Source organism: Sinocyclocheilus rhinocerous, unplaced genomic scaffold (assembly GCF_001515625.1).
Source record: "Sinocyclocheilus rhinocerous isolate Xijiao unplaced genomic scaffold, SAMN03320098_v1.1 scaffold1538, whole genome shotgun sequence".
NCBI lineage: Eukaryota > Metazoa > Chordata > Actinopteri > Cypriniformes > Cyprinidae > Sinocyclocheilus > Sinocyclocheilus rhinocerous.
The window spans coordinates 598,901-614,572 of NW_015661872.1; the positions used below are offsets into that span (position 1 = coordinate 598,901).

The 15,672-nt window shown below is 37.2% G+C and overlaps 1 protein-coding gene across 7 annotated transcripts in view; it reads right to left on the reverse strand.

Annotated features, from left to right (window-relative positions):
* The window catches only part of LOC107726622 (sex comb on midleg-like protein 4), a 34,094-nt gene extending 19,518 nt beyond the window's left edge, over positions 1 to 14,576 (reverse strand). For 3 of the 7 annotated variants that reach the window (XM_016536272.1, XM_016536271.1, XM_016536270.1), the window contains exons 1-2: positions 14,238 to 14,576; positions 8,413 to 8,650 (exon numbers count right to left, since the gene is read on the reverse strand). In XM_016536272.1, coding sequence (XP_016391758.1) covers positions 8,413 to 8,614 — 202 coding nt within the window. In that variant the 5' untranslated portion in view covers positions 8,615 to 8,650; positions 14,238 to 14,576. Of the gene's footprint in view, positions 1 to 517; positions 643 to 862; positions 988 to 8,412; positions 8,651 to 14,237 lie in introns of those variants that run through there. The other 4 variants (XM_016536276.1, XM_016536273.1, XM_016536275.1 and 1 more) reach the window with 3 other exon arrangements.
* Positions 14,577 to 15,672: the final 1,096 nt, after the last annotated feature.

Below are 15,672 nucleotides of genomic sequence, written 5' to 3' on the forward strand. Positions count from 1 at the left end.
ACTTCTCATAACTACAGTTAAAAGTATAATAATAATAATAATAATAAAAATAATAAAATAGGGATAATTATTGATCATTTTAATTATTATGCTACCTTCTAATTATTTGTATTGATTCTGTGACTAAATACACCGAACACGCTACTTTCATATTCATTTTTAAAGGGTGGGTAATAAATATGCCATGCAATATGTGAACTGCATTCGCTGTGCATAGTCTGTACAGACAATAGACACCTTGGAGCTCAGCTGTGCAGGCAGAGATAATAAAATTACATGAATCTACTTTTCTGCTTTTCCAGATAAACATTCATGAGACTAAATGACAAATAGTAAGAATACAAAAAGTTATCTGCACAAAACATCAATTAACATGTCATGTGATATATTATAAATGAAATATAAAAGAAATCGTCTATTTTAGTTATTATTATTTGTTTACAAGACAAATAGGGATGGCCCCAATTTCAAATTATATTCATATGCACTTTATAAACATCAGATTATTTCCGCTCACCTGCGCGCGCTCTCTCTCTCTCTATCCCATGCATCAGCCAGGCCATGCGTAATTACATTAATCTATTTCTCACGCACAATGGTTTTTCCTACATCTACACGATTTTATCCTACTTCCAATGACAGAAACCCCCGCAAAACGTCCAGAAAGCAGCCTGAGAGAGAGAGAGAGAGAGAGAGAGAGAGAGCCATTAAAAATAGAGCGTCAAAAATAGAGCACCGTTCCACATGCGCGTGTTCATGTTTACGAGCAGCGTTGCATTGCGCGAGCTCTTCCTTCCTTATCTCCTAATCTCACTGCGAAATCAATGGCACGTAAAGACATTTTAAATGTATGAACACTCACCGAGTTCCCAGCGCTGGAGCGTAAACGTTATCAGCAATGTCAAGAATAACGTATCAAACTCGCTTCCGTGCCTCTGTCGCTTCACAGACCGGCCGCTTCTGAAAGCCCCGCCAGCCCTGAGAGCCACGGCGCGCTCGCGATACCACCGCGCGCTCCGCAGCCGCTACTTCGTCCCCTTTCTGTCGTCATGGCAACTAGGCGCCTAACATCCTCCCTTTGCCATAGTCATAAACTGATGCAGAGCCTGCGGAATAATTTACACTACAGTAGCGTTTAGAGCAGCCAAGACTCCCAAAACGCTATGAGTAGTAGCCTATTTTTCAAATCAGCTAGAACAAATCGCCATCCTCGTTGTATAGACTTAAAAAATCCTCAGAAAAAAAGACGCATAACGGACCGTTCACATATCGCGTCTTTTGCGCGCTCAAGTTCGTTATTTCAAATGTAGACGCGCGGCAGGCGCGCTCATAATGGAAGCGACGCGGTCGCGACGCCAATGCGGTGCGACGCGCTCATCTTTTCCAGGCGCGATCGCGCCGCATCGAGATAAACACATTTCATCTTTTCAGAATGCCGCAACCGCACCGCGGGTCATGTGACAAGAACCAACCAATCAGCTTCATCCTTTCCCGTAACAACATTGAAAGCTCAGCCAAGATGAAGGAACAGCTGATCATAGCTGTACAGGGATAGCCATTTTTTAAATAAATTTAGTAGTAGAGCTACTGCAAGCGATTTTTAGTGCTGCAAATCCATTTACACTTTGCTGAAACTTCCGCGTCTTCATGGACAGCGCTTCATGAAGACGCGGAAGTTTCAGCAAAGGATAAATATATTTGCAGCACTAAAAATCGCTTGTAGTAGCTCTGCTACTAAATTTATTTAAAAATGGCTATCGCTGTACAGCTATGATCAGCTGTTCCTTCATCTTGACTGAGATTTCAATGTTGTTACGGGAAAGGATGAAGCTGATTGGTTGGTTCTTGTCACATGACCCGCGGTGCGCTTGCGGCATTCTGAAAAGTTGAAATGTTTTTATCTCGATGCGGCGCGGAAGCGCCTGGAAAAAATGAGCGCGTCGCAGCGCGTGCGCGTCGCTTCCATTATGAGCGCGCCTGCCGCGCGCCTACATTTGAAATAACGAACTTGAGCGCGCAAAAGACGCGATATGTGAACGGCCCCTAAAATATGCATGCGTTTTCTCATGTGGGCATGAAACCGATTTCGAGTTCTTTCTCGGTGTTTAAATAATGTAAACAAATACTGCAGACAACTACACCGCTAAATAAACAAACAAACTGGTATACCCTTACTCACTTAGACTACATTTATATAAGGTAAAAAAAACATATTTTAAAAGAAAACATGTAATTGTATACTGTAAAATATTGTAAAACGAAACAGAAGTAAAGTATGAATTATACCTTATAATCATACCTGTCAACCCTCCCGTTTTTCCCGAGATTCTCCCGTATTTTACCATTCTATCTCGCTATCATCCCGTTTAAATATTTTCCCGTATTTTTTCTCCCGTATTTTTTATCTTTCTATAAAAAAATCCCACTGGGCGTATTTTATATGTTTGTTACATTCGCCTCCGGTAAAACTCCCGTAATTTGTACGGTCCAAACCTCATTATATGAAAAATTTACAAAAAAAAGTCCAAGCTTGCCCAGTTGCCAGACCTTGTATGAAATATATCCTTCTCACACAAATGACACCTACAAATTTCAACCCATTTGTCCCCTCAACTTGGCAACCTACAACAGTGATGAGTGACGGGAAGGAAAGGATCACTGGTAGATATGGGACAGGAGGAGAAGACTCAGGTGGTGCTCCGGTGAAAAAAACAAATATACATGAAAATTTGAGATATAGCTTACACTTCAAAAGGCTATGGTTTAATTGATTACATATGAGCGCTGCAAGTTGCAAAATCAGGTGCTGCGCTGGTTTGTTTACTGCGGTTACCGGGGAAATGGCTATATTCCTGGTGAAAAGCGAAAGAATGAAGAGAGAATGAATTTGCATTTTTCAATTTTTCAATAAGCCCTTCTGCTTTTTGTTTTAGTCCAAAGCCAAAAACTACCCTTATTTTTACGCAGAAAACACACAGTTTGATATACACGGAGTCTAAATAATTGTTTGACGATAATCGTTTAAATTAATATAATAATAATATAATATAATAATTGATACTTTTGCCCCGCCCCAACGCCAAGCAGATTTGTTTCAAACAGGATGTTGTTATATAATTTAATGACACTTGACGGGTAGTAATTAACAACTAATAATGTAAAATATTTAATTTTTAAGGGCAAATAAATAAACAAATGCCTGTCCCCAGCTCTTGAAAACACTAATTTGGGTAAATTTTATACAAAGGACTTCTCCATATTTAAACACCCTAGCTTGTGTGTAATCACATTGTCTGAAACAATTTTTATAGAAGCTTGGAGAACAATATTTTAACTGATGTGTATAACATTAAGAATATCTCTGAATAATTGGGGTATTATCGAGCTATATATATCATACGCTGCCCCTTTTTTTATTAAAATTCAGGCTCTTTATTGTGAATCATGGAAAGCCCACCACCACTTTATATTTTAGTAAGTAGAATACTATTAAATCAATCACAACGTGTTTCATGTGCACTGACACACCTATGTCATATAGATTTAAATAACAGAAACACTGATTTTAATGCCACAAAAAGCACAATAAAATCCAAGAAATCAACCAAATGAAAGATCACGTCCAAAAACTCAAACAGGCCACATTAAATAGAAAGGCAAACCAGAAGAAATATTGAACTCATCTATTATCCACAACACAAACACTGAACCATCAGCACACATCAGCACTGCCTAAATGCTTCTGAGCACTAAGCCATAAGGCACATTAGTTTCATCAGTTTTCACTTTGCTATAACAATAACTCATCAGTAGTGGTGCTAGTCACTTGTCATATGATCACTGAGAAGGTAGCTTCACTGACCATGGAGTGCATATACCGTATTGACCCGAATATAAGACAATGTTTTTTTCTTGGAAATACATCTGAAAAAAAACGCGGTCGTCTTATATTCAGGGTCTAGACTTTGACATGTCAATAATACACCCACAACAATAGGTGGCGCCAAATACGCATAAAACGAGTGTGCCATGAAATACGTAATGTAATGCGTGTTGTAAAGATCGCGAGTAAAAATAAAAGAAAAAGAAAACCTTACAGCTGCATGAGTCGTGACTGTCAAGTTAGCCTGATGGCACCAAACTCCCTTTGTGATTTTAAGACTACAGTAAGATTTAACTTCTACTGTTAATAAGATTTTGGTAGGCTACTATTAGATGGATAGCCTAAATGTCCTAATTCAGATGGACTACCTGTTTTTTTTTTTTTTTAATGGTATATCAAAAAGTGCATATTTTTTAAATGTGATTGTTGGTACATTTTACCAGTTTTTACCATACTTTCAAAACAAAAAATTAAAATAGGAAAAATATGCAATATGAAAATAATTGAAGACAAAATGTGTTTTACTGAGAAAAAACAAGATTTGGTTTTTAAAAAGCCTTTTTCCAAAAGGTACATCTGGAAAAAGGGGGGTCGTCTTATAATCAGGGTCGTCTTATATTCGGGCCAATACGGTACTACATGAATTCAACCAGGGTCTGGCTCGTGTACCACCCACACTCACACACTATCACATGCTGGCGAGTGTACAGACAGTGTAGTCATGTATCTGCTGACTTGCTCTGTCCAGGATAATGTTGTTAGATACACAAGCAAAAGATTAACCACTATGTAAACTGGACAGTGAAATAAGATTCAGGAAAAGTCTTTGTATGAAAAGGTTAGACCATTGGGCAGTGAGGCAATAAATTACATTTTAGCCCCTTCTATATCAGCACTTTGCTGCTACAAGAAAACTACAAGTACTATAAAAGTACCACCACAAAGCACACACACACTGTTTCCATGTTTTATGGGGACATTCCATAGACGCAATGATTTTTATACTTTATATTTATATTTTAATATTTTCTATCCCTTCCCTTTATTTTCTATCCCTAACCCTACCCCTAAATCTACCCCTTACACAAAACTTTCTGCTATTTTAGATTTTCAAAAAAGATTCTTCTGAATGATTTATAAGCCTGTTTCCTCATGGGGACCAAAAAACGTTCCCACAAGGTTAAAATGTACTGGTATAACCTTGTGGGGACATTTGGTCCCCATACCACAGGGAATACCAGGACCCCACACACACCGTCTATCAAACAGACCTGTCCTTGACCTCCCACATGTGATAAACTGCTTCCAGGTCAACTGAAGGTCAAGCCAATTGTCTTTCAAGTCTAACCACACACACACACACACACACACACGTATAAATGCATGTCTTCATACATACAAACAAACAGAACTGAAACAAAATGGTTCAATTTCAGGATCATCATAACATAATTTGCAGTGGAATGAATGAAAATAAATATACTGATAGATACATAAAATTACAATATTATAAAATGTGTCAAATATAGTTAGGATGCATACCTTTAACAAAATTGCATAACATGTTCTAAATAAATAAACAGATGCAACAATCACAGTACATATATGTACAGCATACATATGTATGTATGTATATATATTTATATACACACACATAATTATTTACCCACAATCCCTTTACAACAAAGAGCCACATGCTTTGAAAACAACAAATGGATGATTACGTGAACACAGAAACAAAAGCACCAGCAAAGTTCAAACTACATCAGACGTACACAAAATCAAATGGATCATCAGCAAGATCAATAATAAACCTGGGTTGCTATGACAACAGCACTTGCCAATACAGAAATAAAAGCCAGCTTAGAAAGAAAGCAAGAAAGAAAGAAAAAGAAAGAAAGAAAGGTTATTATCTTTGGGACTTGTGAAGAATCTTGCTGGCAGAGCACTAGCTGCTATCACAGAAATCACATCCGCTCCCATGGCTGAGAGACAGTGGTTTCTAGGGAGCAGCCGTACTGGCCACTAAGAGGACACAAAACCACAAACAAAGAGCAAACTCATGGAAACTGTGCTGGAAACCCAGCTAGCCTGATACAAGTATTCACCAAACCAAAGCCTCTATACAAATCACTTCTACAAGTTTTGCTTCAGGACCCAGATTTAACACTAACATAGCATCAAAACTGTTTAGAATACAAAAGCATGACCTATCAGCTGAGAACCAGTGAAATATACTGTCTCCTGGACACTGCACTCTGTGAAATACATTTAGACAGTCTGGCGCAGAGCTGGGCACCATTCACCCATCCAGCTGATTGCTATATTTAATTTCTAATTATGCCTGGAATACAGAAGCCAATAAATCAAAAGTTAATTAAAGTCATGGATTCATCTTTAGTGGCAACTCAATCATCTCAAACCCATTAACACTGCAGATGAGGGACAACTACTGTGTGTGTGTGTGTGTGTGTGTTCATGTATGTGTCTATGTAAATGAATGAGAAAGAGAGGAAGATGGACAAAAGCCTGAAACATGTCACATTACCTTAGTTTAAAATGTTTTGGATTTTTTGGATTAAAAAAATTGGCATGTGGAGTCAAGTAAATGATTTTCTATCATTATTTACAGTATCTATCATTATTGTTACTATTTTCTGACAAGAACAGCATACAGTAATCTAAATACCTCATTGCATTCAGATTTAAAGCATAACTGGATTCAAATCTAATTGTTTAACAAGCATTTTATAATGTTCACACACACTAATGTTAAACTACCAATTTGACATGTCAACAAAATGCTGCTTTGACTGGAACAAAAGCTCTAGGTGAACTAAACAGAGAACCATCATCAATTTTCTTTCTTTCAAAGTCACATGCCCGGAATTGCCTGCAGCCATTGACTGGAAATTATACCTAAAACATTCCCACTGATTGCACACATGCACAAAACATGCAATACAATGTGCACCCACACACACATATCTACTAACTCAAACCAAAATAACAAAAGAAAAAAGAAAAAACAACTCCAGCCAACGCCTAGCATAGAGGAGGGGTTTTGTGAAGAAAGAAAAAAAATTAATTGATGTGTTACCCCTCACAAACAACAGCAAGAAGTTATTTACTTCATAGATGGCACGTTGCCATAGCAACAGACAAGGGAACCCTGATACTAAAGACCATGTGATCAAAATATGAAAAATAGCACCAAAAATGAGTGTATGTATGTGTATGACCATTATAGTGTTATATACTATTTCCCCCCAAAAAGCAAAAAAACTGGAAGGAGCATCTTTCTTTCTTCATACACAGCGTGAGAATAGGGACTGCAATAATTAAGAACGACACACATTAATCTCCATTAATCTTTTTTGGAGCCAAGCAGTGCTGAATCCCAGGGTCCAATATAATGAACAGAGGATCTTCTCACTCTTCTTTTCTTTCTGTCTATCTTATCCTCTCTAATACTGTTTTTTTTTCCTCTTGTGCCCAATTATTCAATTCTCATATATTTGCAGGTCCTTTTCACCAGCTGGAGAACCATCTAAATCCCTCTTAATGATGATAAAACCCTGAGTATTATACAAACAGGTCTCTGTATGCAAAAATAGCATTTTATACACTGTCTATAGATCTGACATTTTCAGTCATGAACAGGAAGTGAGGAAACAGCATCAAGAACCCTAATATAACTCTTAGCTTAGGGTTGCGACCGATAGACGATAGTATCGTGTATCGATGATAGTCAGAGATACCTGATGCCTTTGACGATATCAAGACAATTATTATTATTATTATTAGGCTAGTATTATCTAATTACTGTTAGAGCTTATTTGTTCCACCATATTTCTTTTTACAGTGTTGCATGCTATAATCAATCACACACGATTCCGTTGAGTTCATGAATGCAATGGCCAATCAGAGGCATTCAGATGAGTCATCGCTGAAACACCGGTGTTTTGTTGTTGAGTGCGCGCCTCGCTGACTGGATTCCGCTCTCTCGCGAATTCTCTCATCATAAAAAAAGTGCAGATGTATGTGCGATGTAAGTATAAGAGACAGCTTCACTGATTATAATGGGAGTGTTTTTTTAAACTGCATAAACTCGCGCTAGACTGAAGTCATTGATGATGTTTTTTGATAAGGTAAATGTTCTTTGCTCGTTTTCTGTAGCTGCTGTTTGAATAACTGAGGAATATCAAGACATCCATGTGCTACTTGACTAAAAAGATATAATGTGTAGTTAAAAGATTACACTAACATTAGGCTGCCGTATCCTGGAGTTGGTTCACTCTCCGGCTATAAACTAAGTAAACAATTTAAAAAATGAGCATGATAATATCATAAATCGGCGATCTCATAGGCTGACGATAGGACTATGGAGCAAATCGCCCAACACTATTAGCCATCCACATAAAGCTCTTAGAATTTCAAACAACACCTTGGCAATTCAGGAGCAATCAAGGATTTTATGTCTGTGAACTCAGCTGTTGAACTGCAGTTATTATGAATTTATGTCTTACTTTGAGAACAAGTAGGAGGCGTCCTGTCTCGTATCCGACACCCACTCTGCGCTTCCTCTCCCAGGTCAACCAGTTGCCAAAGGCCTCTCCCCCTGTCGTCACGGCGATCGAGGCGAAGGCGGAGCCTGACGCTCTGCACACCCAGGACGCTTGGTATCCAGGAGACAGTGGAATCCTCCAAATCCCTGCCACGCAGTCTCATTCCCACAGCGACTCCCACATCGACCAAAACATTACACTGGGAGACAAACACACACATATTGAGAACATTAGAGCAGTGTGCATCATACAATTCTCAGCTACACCGCTGAGGGACATACATTATTTCTTTAAGGTAACAAGTTGTCTAACATCAGATTAGAACAAAATTACCAATGAATGTTCAATTCCACCACTTTCTGAGTAGAAGAGTGGAAAAAACAGACTGCAGCATCTTATTGTCATCATCAATTTAAAAATGTATTATACTAAGACTGGGAATTTAAAGGGATCTATTCACAAATCTTTCAAGATTTGCAATTGAAACGATACATTCTTACTATTCTAACTATTTTTTTATGGATATAGAACATTCTAAATATTTTCCCCCAGAAAGTAGGTGGTCTCTGAGAAAACAAAATACAGTAAAAAAAATAAAAATAATTATAATTATATATATATATATATATACTGTATATTATGATGACAAAATGTAAATGATTATATTATGATGACAAAATGTAAATTATTCTTTTATTATGCATTTATACTTTTGGGGGGAAAATTTGGGAGGGTTATATATATATATATATGTGTGTGTGTGTGTGGGTCCCACATTTTTTTAATAATTAATTTTTTTATTTTAGCAACATTTTTCATTTTTGTTTAAAGTTACTAAAATTCTAAACAAAACAACATTACTAAACTTCAACTAAAATTAAAATGAAAACTGAAAAAAAAATTATTAAAATCTAATTTCAAATTAACAAAATAATCTATCAATGATACTAAATAATGTCAAGAAACGTTCAACATCAAGCTTCAAGAGATACATCGAGGTGGCTTGGACAGTGACCTGAAAGGATGTTAACAATGGCTAGCAAAAAACTAGTAAAATTTAATAGCTATTCAGTCTATGACTGATTATTCTTTGTGTTTAAAATAATCCAAATAGACATATGTGTAAGGTAGGGTAACAGCTTTATCTGAGCCATATTTCGACTTGGGTAACAAATTCCAGCAGCTTTAAATACCCACCAGAATTCCAGTTTCACACATAAAAGCAACTACAAGTACCTTTTGAAGTGTAAGGGATGATTTCATTAACTTTTCATTAACTTAAATTTCTCAGGGATCTTTGTCAGCACAATAAACGATCAGACCAATGCTTTATTTGGCAAAGGAATATGTCTTGGCAGCCATTCCTGACCCAACCACTGGGTAGGCATGTTTGTTATTCAGCCGAGTGGTGATGCAACGCATCTTCAAAGTATAGATGACCCAAAGTGGTCAGGACATCACACACACACACCACCACCATCACCACCACTACAGGCAACTGTGGATTTCAAAATGATCAAACACACGTTTGTACCAGAAAATAACTAATAACAACACATCCAGGGACGTAACAAATGTAAATGAGTTTCTCCACTGCAAAGTTATATGTCCCTGTGGAATGAAGTCAATTTAGAAATCTAGTAATTTAGTACAAGAAGCCTTCATTAAATTCAAGTTTGTAATTTTACTATACACAAACGTATATATGTAGCAACAACCTCTTGTTGTATCATCTGCACTTATTCTACAAAAAACTCCCTAGAGGTTTGTAAACTCTGACTATTTCTATTCTGCATAATAAGGTCTCTCAGATTTAAGTCTATTATAACCACAAATAACCATTTCCATTCCTTTCAGCAACAAAATATGCAGCATGAAAATCAGATGTTGAATTTTGGTTTTAAAAAAGCAATGAATTCGACTGACCAAAAGAAAATTTATAATAAAAAATTAGATGCAAATTAGCCAACTGTGCCAAACAGTGCAGCTATTGTTAGGAAAATTGGACTGGAGGAGAATAGATGATCTTTCACCACACAAGACAAAAAGTCTTGTTTTTTAATAACTATCCTAATTCAAGCATCCTTTAAGCCGTTTCTTTACAGTCTTCAGAGGAAACCTAAGCATTTCAATCATTTAATTTCATGGCACAAATTTTTTCCATCCAAATGTAGATTAAAGTGAACCATATTCCAAGCTAGTTCACAACCTAGTCCTTTTCCGAAGCTCACTCATATGGTTTAAATTACACTTAATAATTTAACTTAATGTGTTCTGATTTCCTGCTCGGAGAAACATTTGATATTAGAATGTGCATCTTAATGGAAAAAGTTAAATTGCTGCTAGATGTATAAGGTATTTCTAAAGTACTGCAGCATTTGATAGAGCATTACACTGTATTGCATGTTTAAAGTAGTTAACAGTATGTATATAGAGTGCACAGCAAAATAGTCCTACAATATATGTTTGATTTTTCAACTGAATCAATGGCTGCTAGTCTTTGAATGTAAACTCCAGGAAAACACGGTGTAGTAGTCTAACAAAGGGTTGTAAACAGTGACCTATGGAAATCATTTCACCAGGGGGTTTGAGTACTCCCTAATACTGAACCATTCCTATGTAGTTTAATGAGAGTAATGGGACCCAGCTGATATGAGCCAGTCATATCACACCCTGAGAGCCAGTTTACAATTTAACTTCCTTAGCCTTCAGCACAACAAATCAGTGCAAAAGAGAGCTGTGCTTCACTATCACAAACTCAAACCTGAACCCTCTTCCTTTTTAGTTATTACATAATAAAAAAGACTGAGATGAGCAGTCTGGATGCAGAAGTTTGCGTGCTTTGCTCTCACAGCAGACCGGCAGCTGCCCCTGTAATAATGTCTGCCCTTCCAGATAATCCTTTTAGTGAGGGCCACACTTGGCCAGTGCTTTATTAGCATTCATCCATATTTTATCATATTTATTCGTATTTGCCCTTGTGCTCTGTAGGCGCAGAGAGGCTTAGGCTCCCCTTGAGAAATTACTTCAGAAGCAAAAGACAGAATCGGAGACACAGACACTTTCAGAATTTAAACATTAAAATTCATTTGTGCCCAAGACAAATGCAAACTGACTCTCTTGATTCACATTCACTATGCACACACACATTCTGGAATGTTGAAATGACTAAAAGTGCACTCAGTAATTTTTATTAGTTAATATATGTTTACAATCATGACATACACATAGGATGAAGACTCTATCAATGGCCTAAAAAAAGCATAAAAGATATATTTTAACAATATAAATAACACATATTTCCAACCCCAACGTTTTGAACAGTTGTGTAATCTATACATAAACAAAATATTATAGAGAGCTCAATACAAAGTACCAAAAAAAATTTATAATTCACAAAAACAGCTTATGATGAATTTAACAAACCCTTTATATATCTAGAATAAAAAAAAACCTTAACAAAAAACTTAAATTGGGTTAGAGCTCTGCTAACCCAAAGCAGAGCTCTGCCTATCAATGTCACTGTGCTAGGCTGAGTCAGCAAAACAAGAAGACTGAATTTCATTCTGGATGACATTCAGCGAGAGATATTCAAATACACTTTCCTTTAGCTTTGCTGTAGTATTTCAACAACAGGAGACATATTTGAATATCTCAGTTAAAGGTAAGAGGTGGAGCCAAGGGGTACAAGGCAAGATAGAAAGTGCCACTTAGAGGCGATTTCATGTTTTTTTAAAGTAGCGCAATCAAAAACAGGGAGGGTATGTGAATAGTGAATGGTGAGGTCATGTGAGGAAGGTCTTGTTAACAGACATAAAAACAGGGGAGTTCATGGTGAGGATCATCAAAATTACCTTCAGGTTCAATGAAATTTCACCCAGCTAAATCTCAGTCGTAATCATACTCTCAAGAAACACTTCAGAAAATTGCAGAGCTCATATCGGCACTTGGAAAGGCACTCTGTCTACCAAAAAATAAAAAAAGATTAGCCACTTTTGGGCCAATTACTCCACAATCAAGTCTTATTTCAGGCCCATTTTCAGACCAGGAACGAGTGTGAATTTTAATGTACCATGTGTGGCACTCTACAACATCCTGCTGATATCTCTGATGCCTCAGCACAAGGTCAACAGAAAATTATTTATCTATCGTTCAGTGGTATTTCCTCACACGAACCATACCATAAACTGTAAAAGGGCAGGGCTGTTTTTGCATGACCCTGAAGTGCTCTGTGACTGCAGTGTGTTTTTCTAACCTTGTAACCAAACACACTTTCACACAGTCCATCTCTAGTGGCTTATTTGGTTCAATAATAAAGAATGTGTGTATCCACTTATTCACTCTGACACAGTGCCTGAGGGTCTGTTAATACACACACCACTGCATTGTGTGTGTGTGTGTGTGTGTGTGTAGGTGTCAAGGGGGGAAAGGACCTTCACAGGAATCATTTCAAGCATGCTTAATCCCTGAAGTTGTTCTTTTCCAAAAACATTACTTGAGGATTAATAATTATTACTATTAGAAATCAGGACCGCAAGTTTCATGTAATGTAAAGTGCAATGGAGAATAAGAAATTATGGCCCATAAACGACCCTGACAATACATTACTTTTTTTGTGCCTGCAAAAAGCTGTTTGCTTAGCTGAAAGCAATAAAGCAAAATTATTATCAGCATTCTTATTCACAAATCTCACTATCGCCCCCAGGCTGAACTGCAGTCCTTTAGTATTTGAGGGAAATTGCCAGCAAAACAAAGCAAGCACAGGTGGGGCAGATAGGTTGTCCCAGCGGACTAGAACACATAAACAGCCCTACCCATAGGAAATGTTTATTGATCAGAGGTTGATTCTTCATAAATCAGAATTCTTACATAATGAAGATCTGAACACGGTTTCATTCAAGTATCAACTTTGCCTCAGACGTTTTCCCAAAAATCATTAGAAGAAATAAAAATAGTCACAAATTGGACAACTTTTAGTACAAAGCATTAAAATTCATGTGGATACATGGCTCAGATAATTTGATCATAAATCTTTGCATTGCATATTAAATCTCTGCAAATCAGAGACATTGCTGAGATCTCACATGTGATATTGCTGGGGCCATTTTTACAGAATAAAATCTGAGAAGCAGGAGTCATAAGGTGTTTTTGCCATTTAATCTCATTGCTGTCTATAGGATAAACAATGTAGACCTTAAAAAGATGCCATCTGTGATTTATTTCCTGTGGGTGTAATCAAAAACTGATCTTCAGATAAAATATAAGAATTTACGATACAATATTCAATAAAATTAGGAAACTGTACTGACATAAATAAATAAATAAGCAAGCTACGCTGCAGAGTATTTAAAAGTATAAAAACATCAAAGATGTTATTAAAATAATCCGTTAAGATAAAATATAATGTTGTATGATACAATATTTCATAAAATCAGGAAACTGTACTATAAATAAATAAATACGCAAGCTACGCTGCACAGTCTAAAAGTAGCTACCAAAAAAACGAAGATGGCATTCAAATCATGTTTTTTAATTAAAGACTTGCACCAACGTAGATCTCAGAGTGATATCAATAAGTGCAAATCTCATCTCAAGATCGTCTAAAAAAAGACAGACGTGTAACAGTAAGTTATCACAATTAATACAGCATATCTGTTGATTAATCACCAGTCAGACAATATCGCAGTGGCCATTTCATATTTGCATCAACGAACTTGACGTCTCGAATGACTCTGACATCAGCAAAGATCCACCTGGAAAAAGCAGCGAATGCCAAAATGATTTACCTCTGCTTGTCGGCGGCTGCAGCGCTTAGATTGTCGCCTGTCGGAGTCGTGCAGAACAATTTAGCCCAGCTGCAGCAGCTGGACTGCGGGCTCGATTTTCCTCCCGCGCCGCCGGTGCAGAAGTGAAGTCGCGCGAGGACCGCGGCCAGGGCTCCGGGAGCAAATAAAACAGCCGGTTTCGCTTGCACGCAGACACGGTGCCAAAATGATCCGCACCCCGGGGATCTAATTAAATGCCAAGCCACGGGGGCGTATGGTGAAACGTTTATATATTTCGCCTAGGTATGCAAAACGATGTAGGTTAGAGTAAAACACCCACACAGGATATCCGACTGTATCCCAAAAATCTATTGCATAAATAGCCTACTGCATGTGTGTATACGGTGCGGGAAATCTCTCTTCGGTTCTTGGGTTTTGGAACAAACCCACTTGAGCCCACAAAAAGCTTGTTTGTGAAATTCCGTGGAGGATTGCGGGCTATTTTAAACAGTGTTTCCGATCCGGCTATACTCGCTAATAAAGCAGTGTGCAACGTTTCTTAACTTAGGGTTTTAAACTGTTGTTTTATATTGTCCACAGACTCATGAGTAGCCTAATAAAATACAGAAGACCCAGTGTAATTTTATTTGAACTCTCGTAAGATCCCATTGCATAAAACAAGGCCACTATAAATAGGCTCGTCAATTTCGTTTTTTAATAAACCATACGAGAACATAGATCTTTTTTTTTATAAAATTCAATGCAATTTTTATTCTAAATTACAGTAGCCTAAGCTAAATTATAATTTTACCAGCCAGCCGTCTTCAGCTGTACAGGTGTGTAGGCCTATAGCCTACCATGAATTCAAAATTAATTAAATAAATTAGTCCGTCTTTTTGTAAAAAAAAAAGAAAAAAGATCTCAGTATGTTTAAGACCTCCATTCACGGTGATTTGGTTAAGCTGAATGTTAAATCTGATTTATTTTTATTTTATTTTTTTCTCCAGATTAAAGAATTTTACAGTTTATTTAGAATGAAAAGGCGTTCCCTTTCTTGTCGTTTCATGCATTGAGATGATTAATAAATTATTTGAAAATATCACCATTCCTTGTGGTCATGTCCTCAAAGCTATTGAAAATCAGAAGTGGGGGGGAAACAAAGACTATAGAATACCCGAAAAAAAGAGAAAGATTCGCATGTGTTGGATTTGGGTGTTGAATATGTATCGCAACCTGTTCGGGACGCCACAAGGTCAGTGGGACGAAAACTGATAGGCTATGCAGTGATCCTCAAATCTGGCTCGAGAGATCCACTTTCCTGTAGAGTTTAGCTCCAACCCTATAATCAAACAAACCTACCTGTGATTTTCTAATGATCCTGAAGACACTGATTAGCAAACTCAGGTGTGTTTGATTAGGGTAGAGCTAAGCTATGCAGGAAAGTGGATCTCGCGAG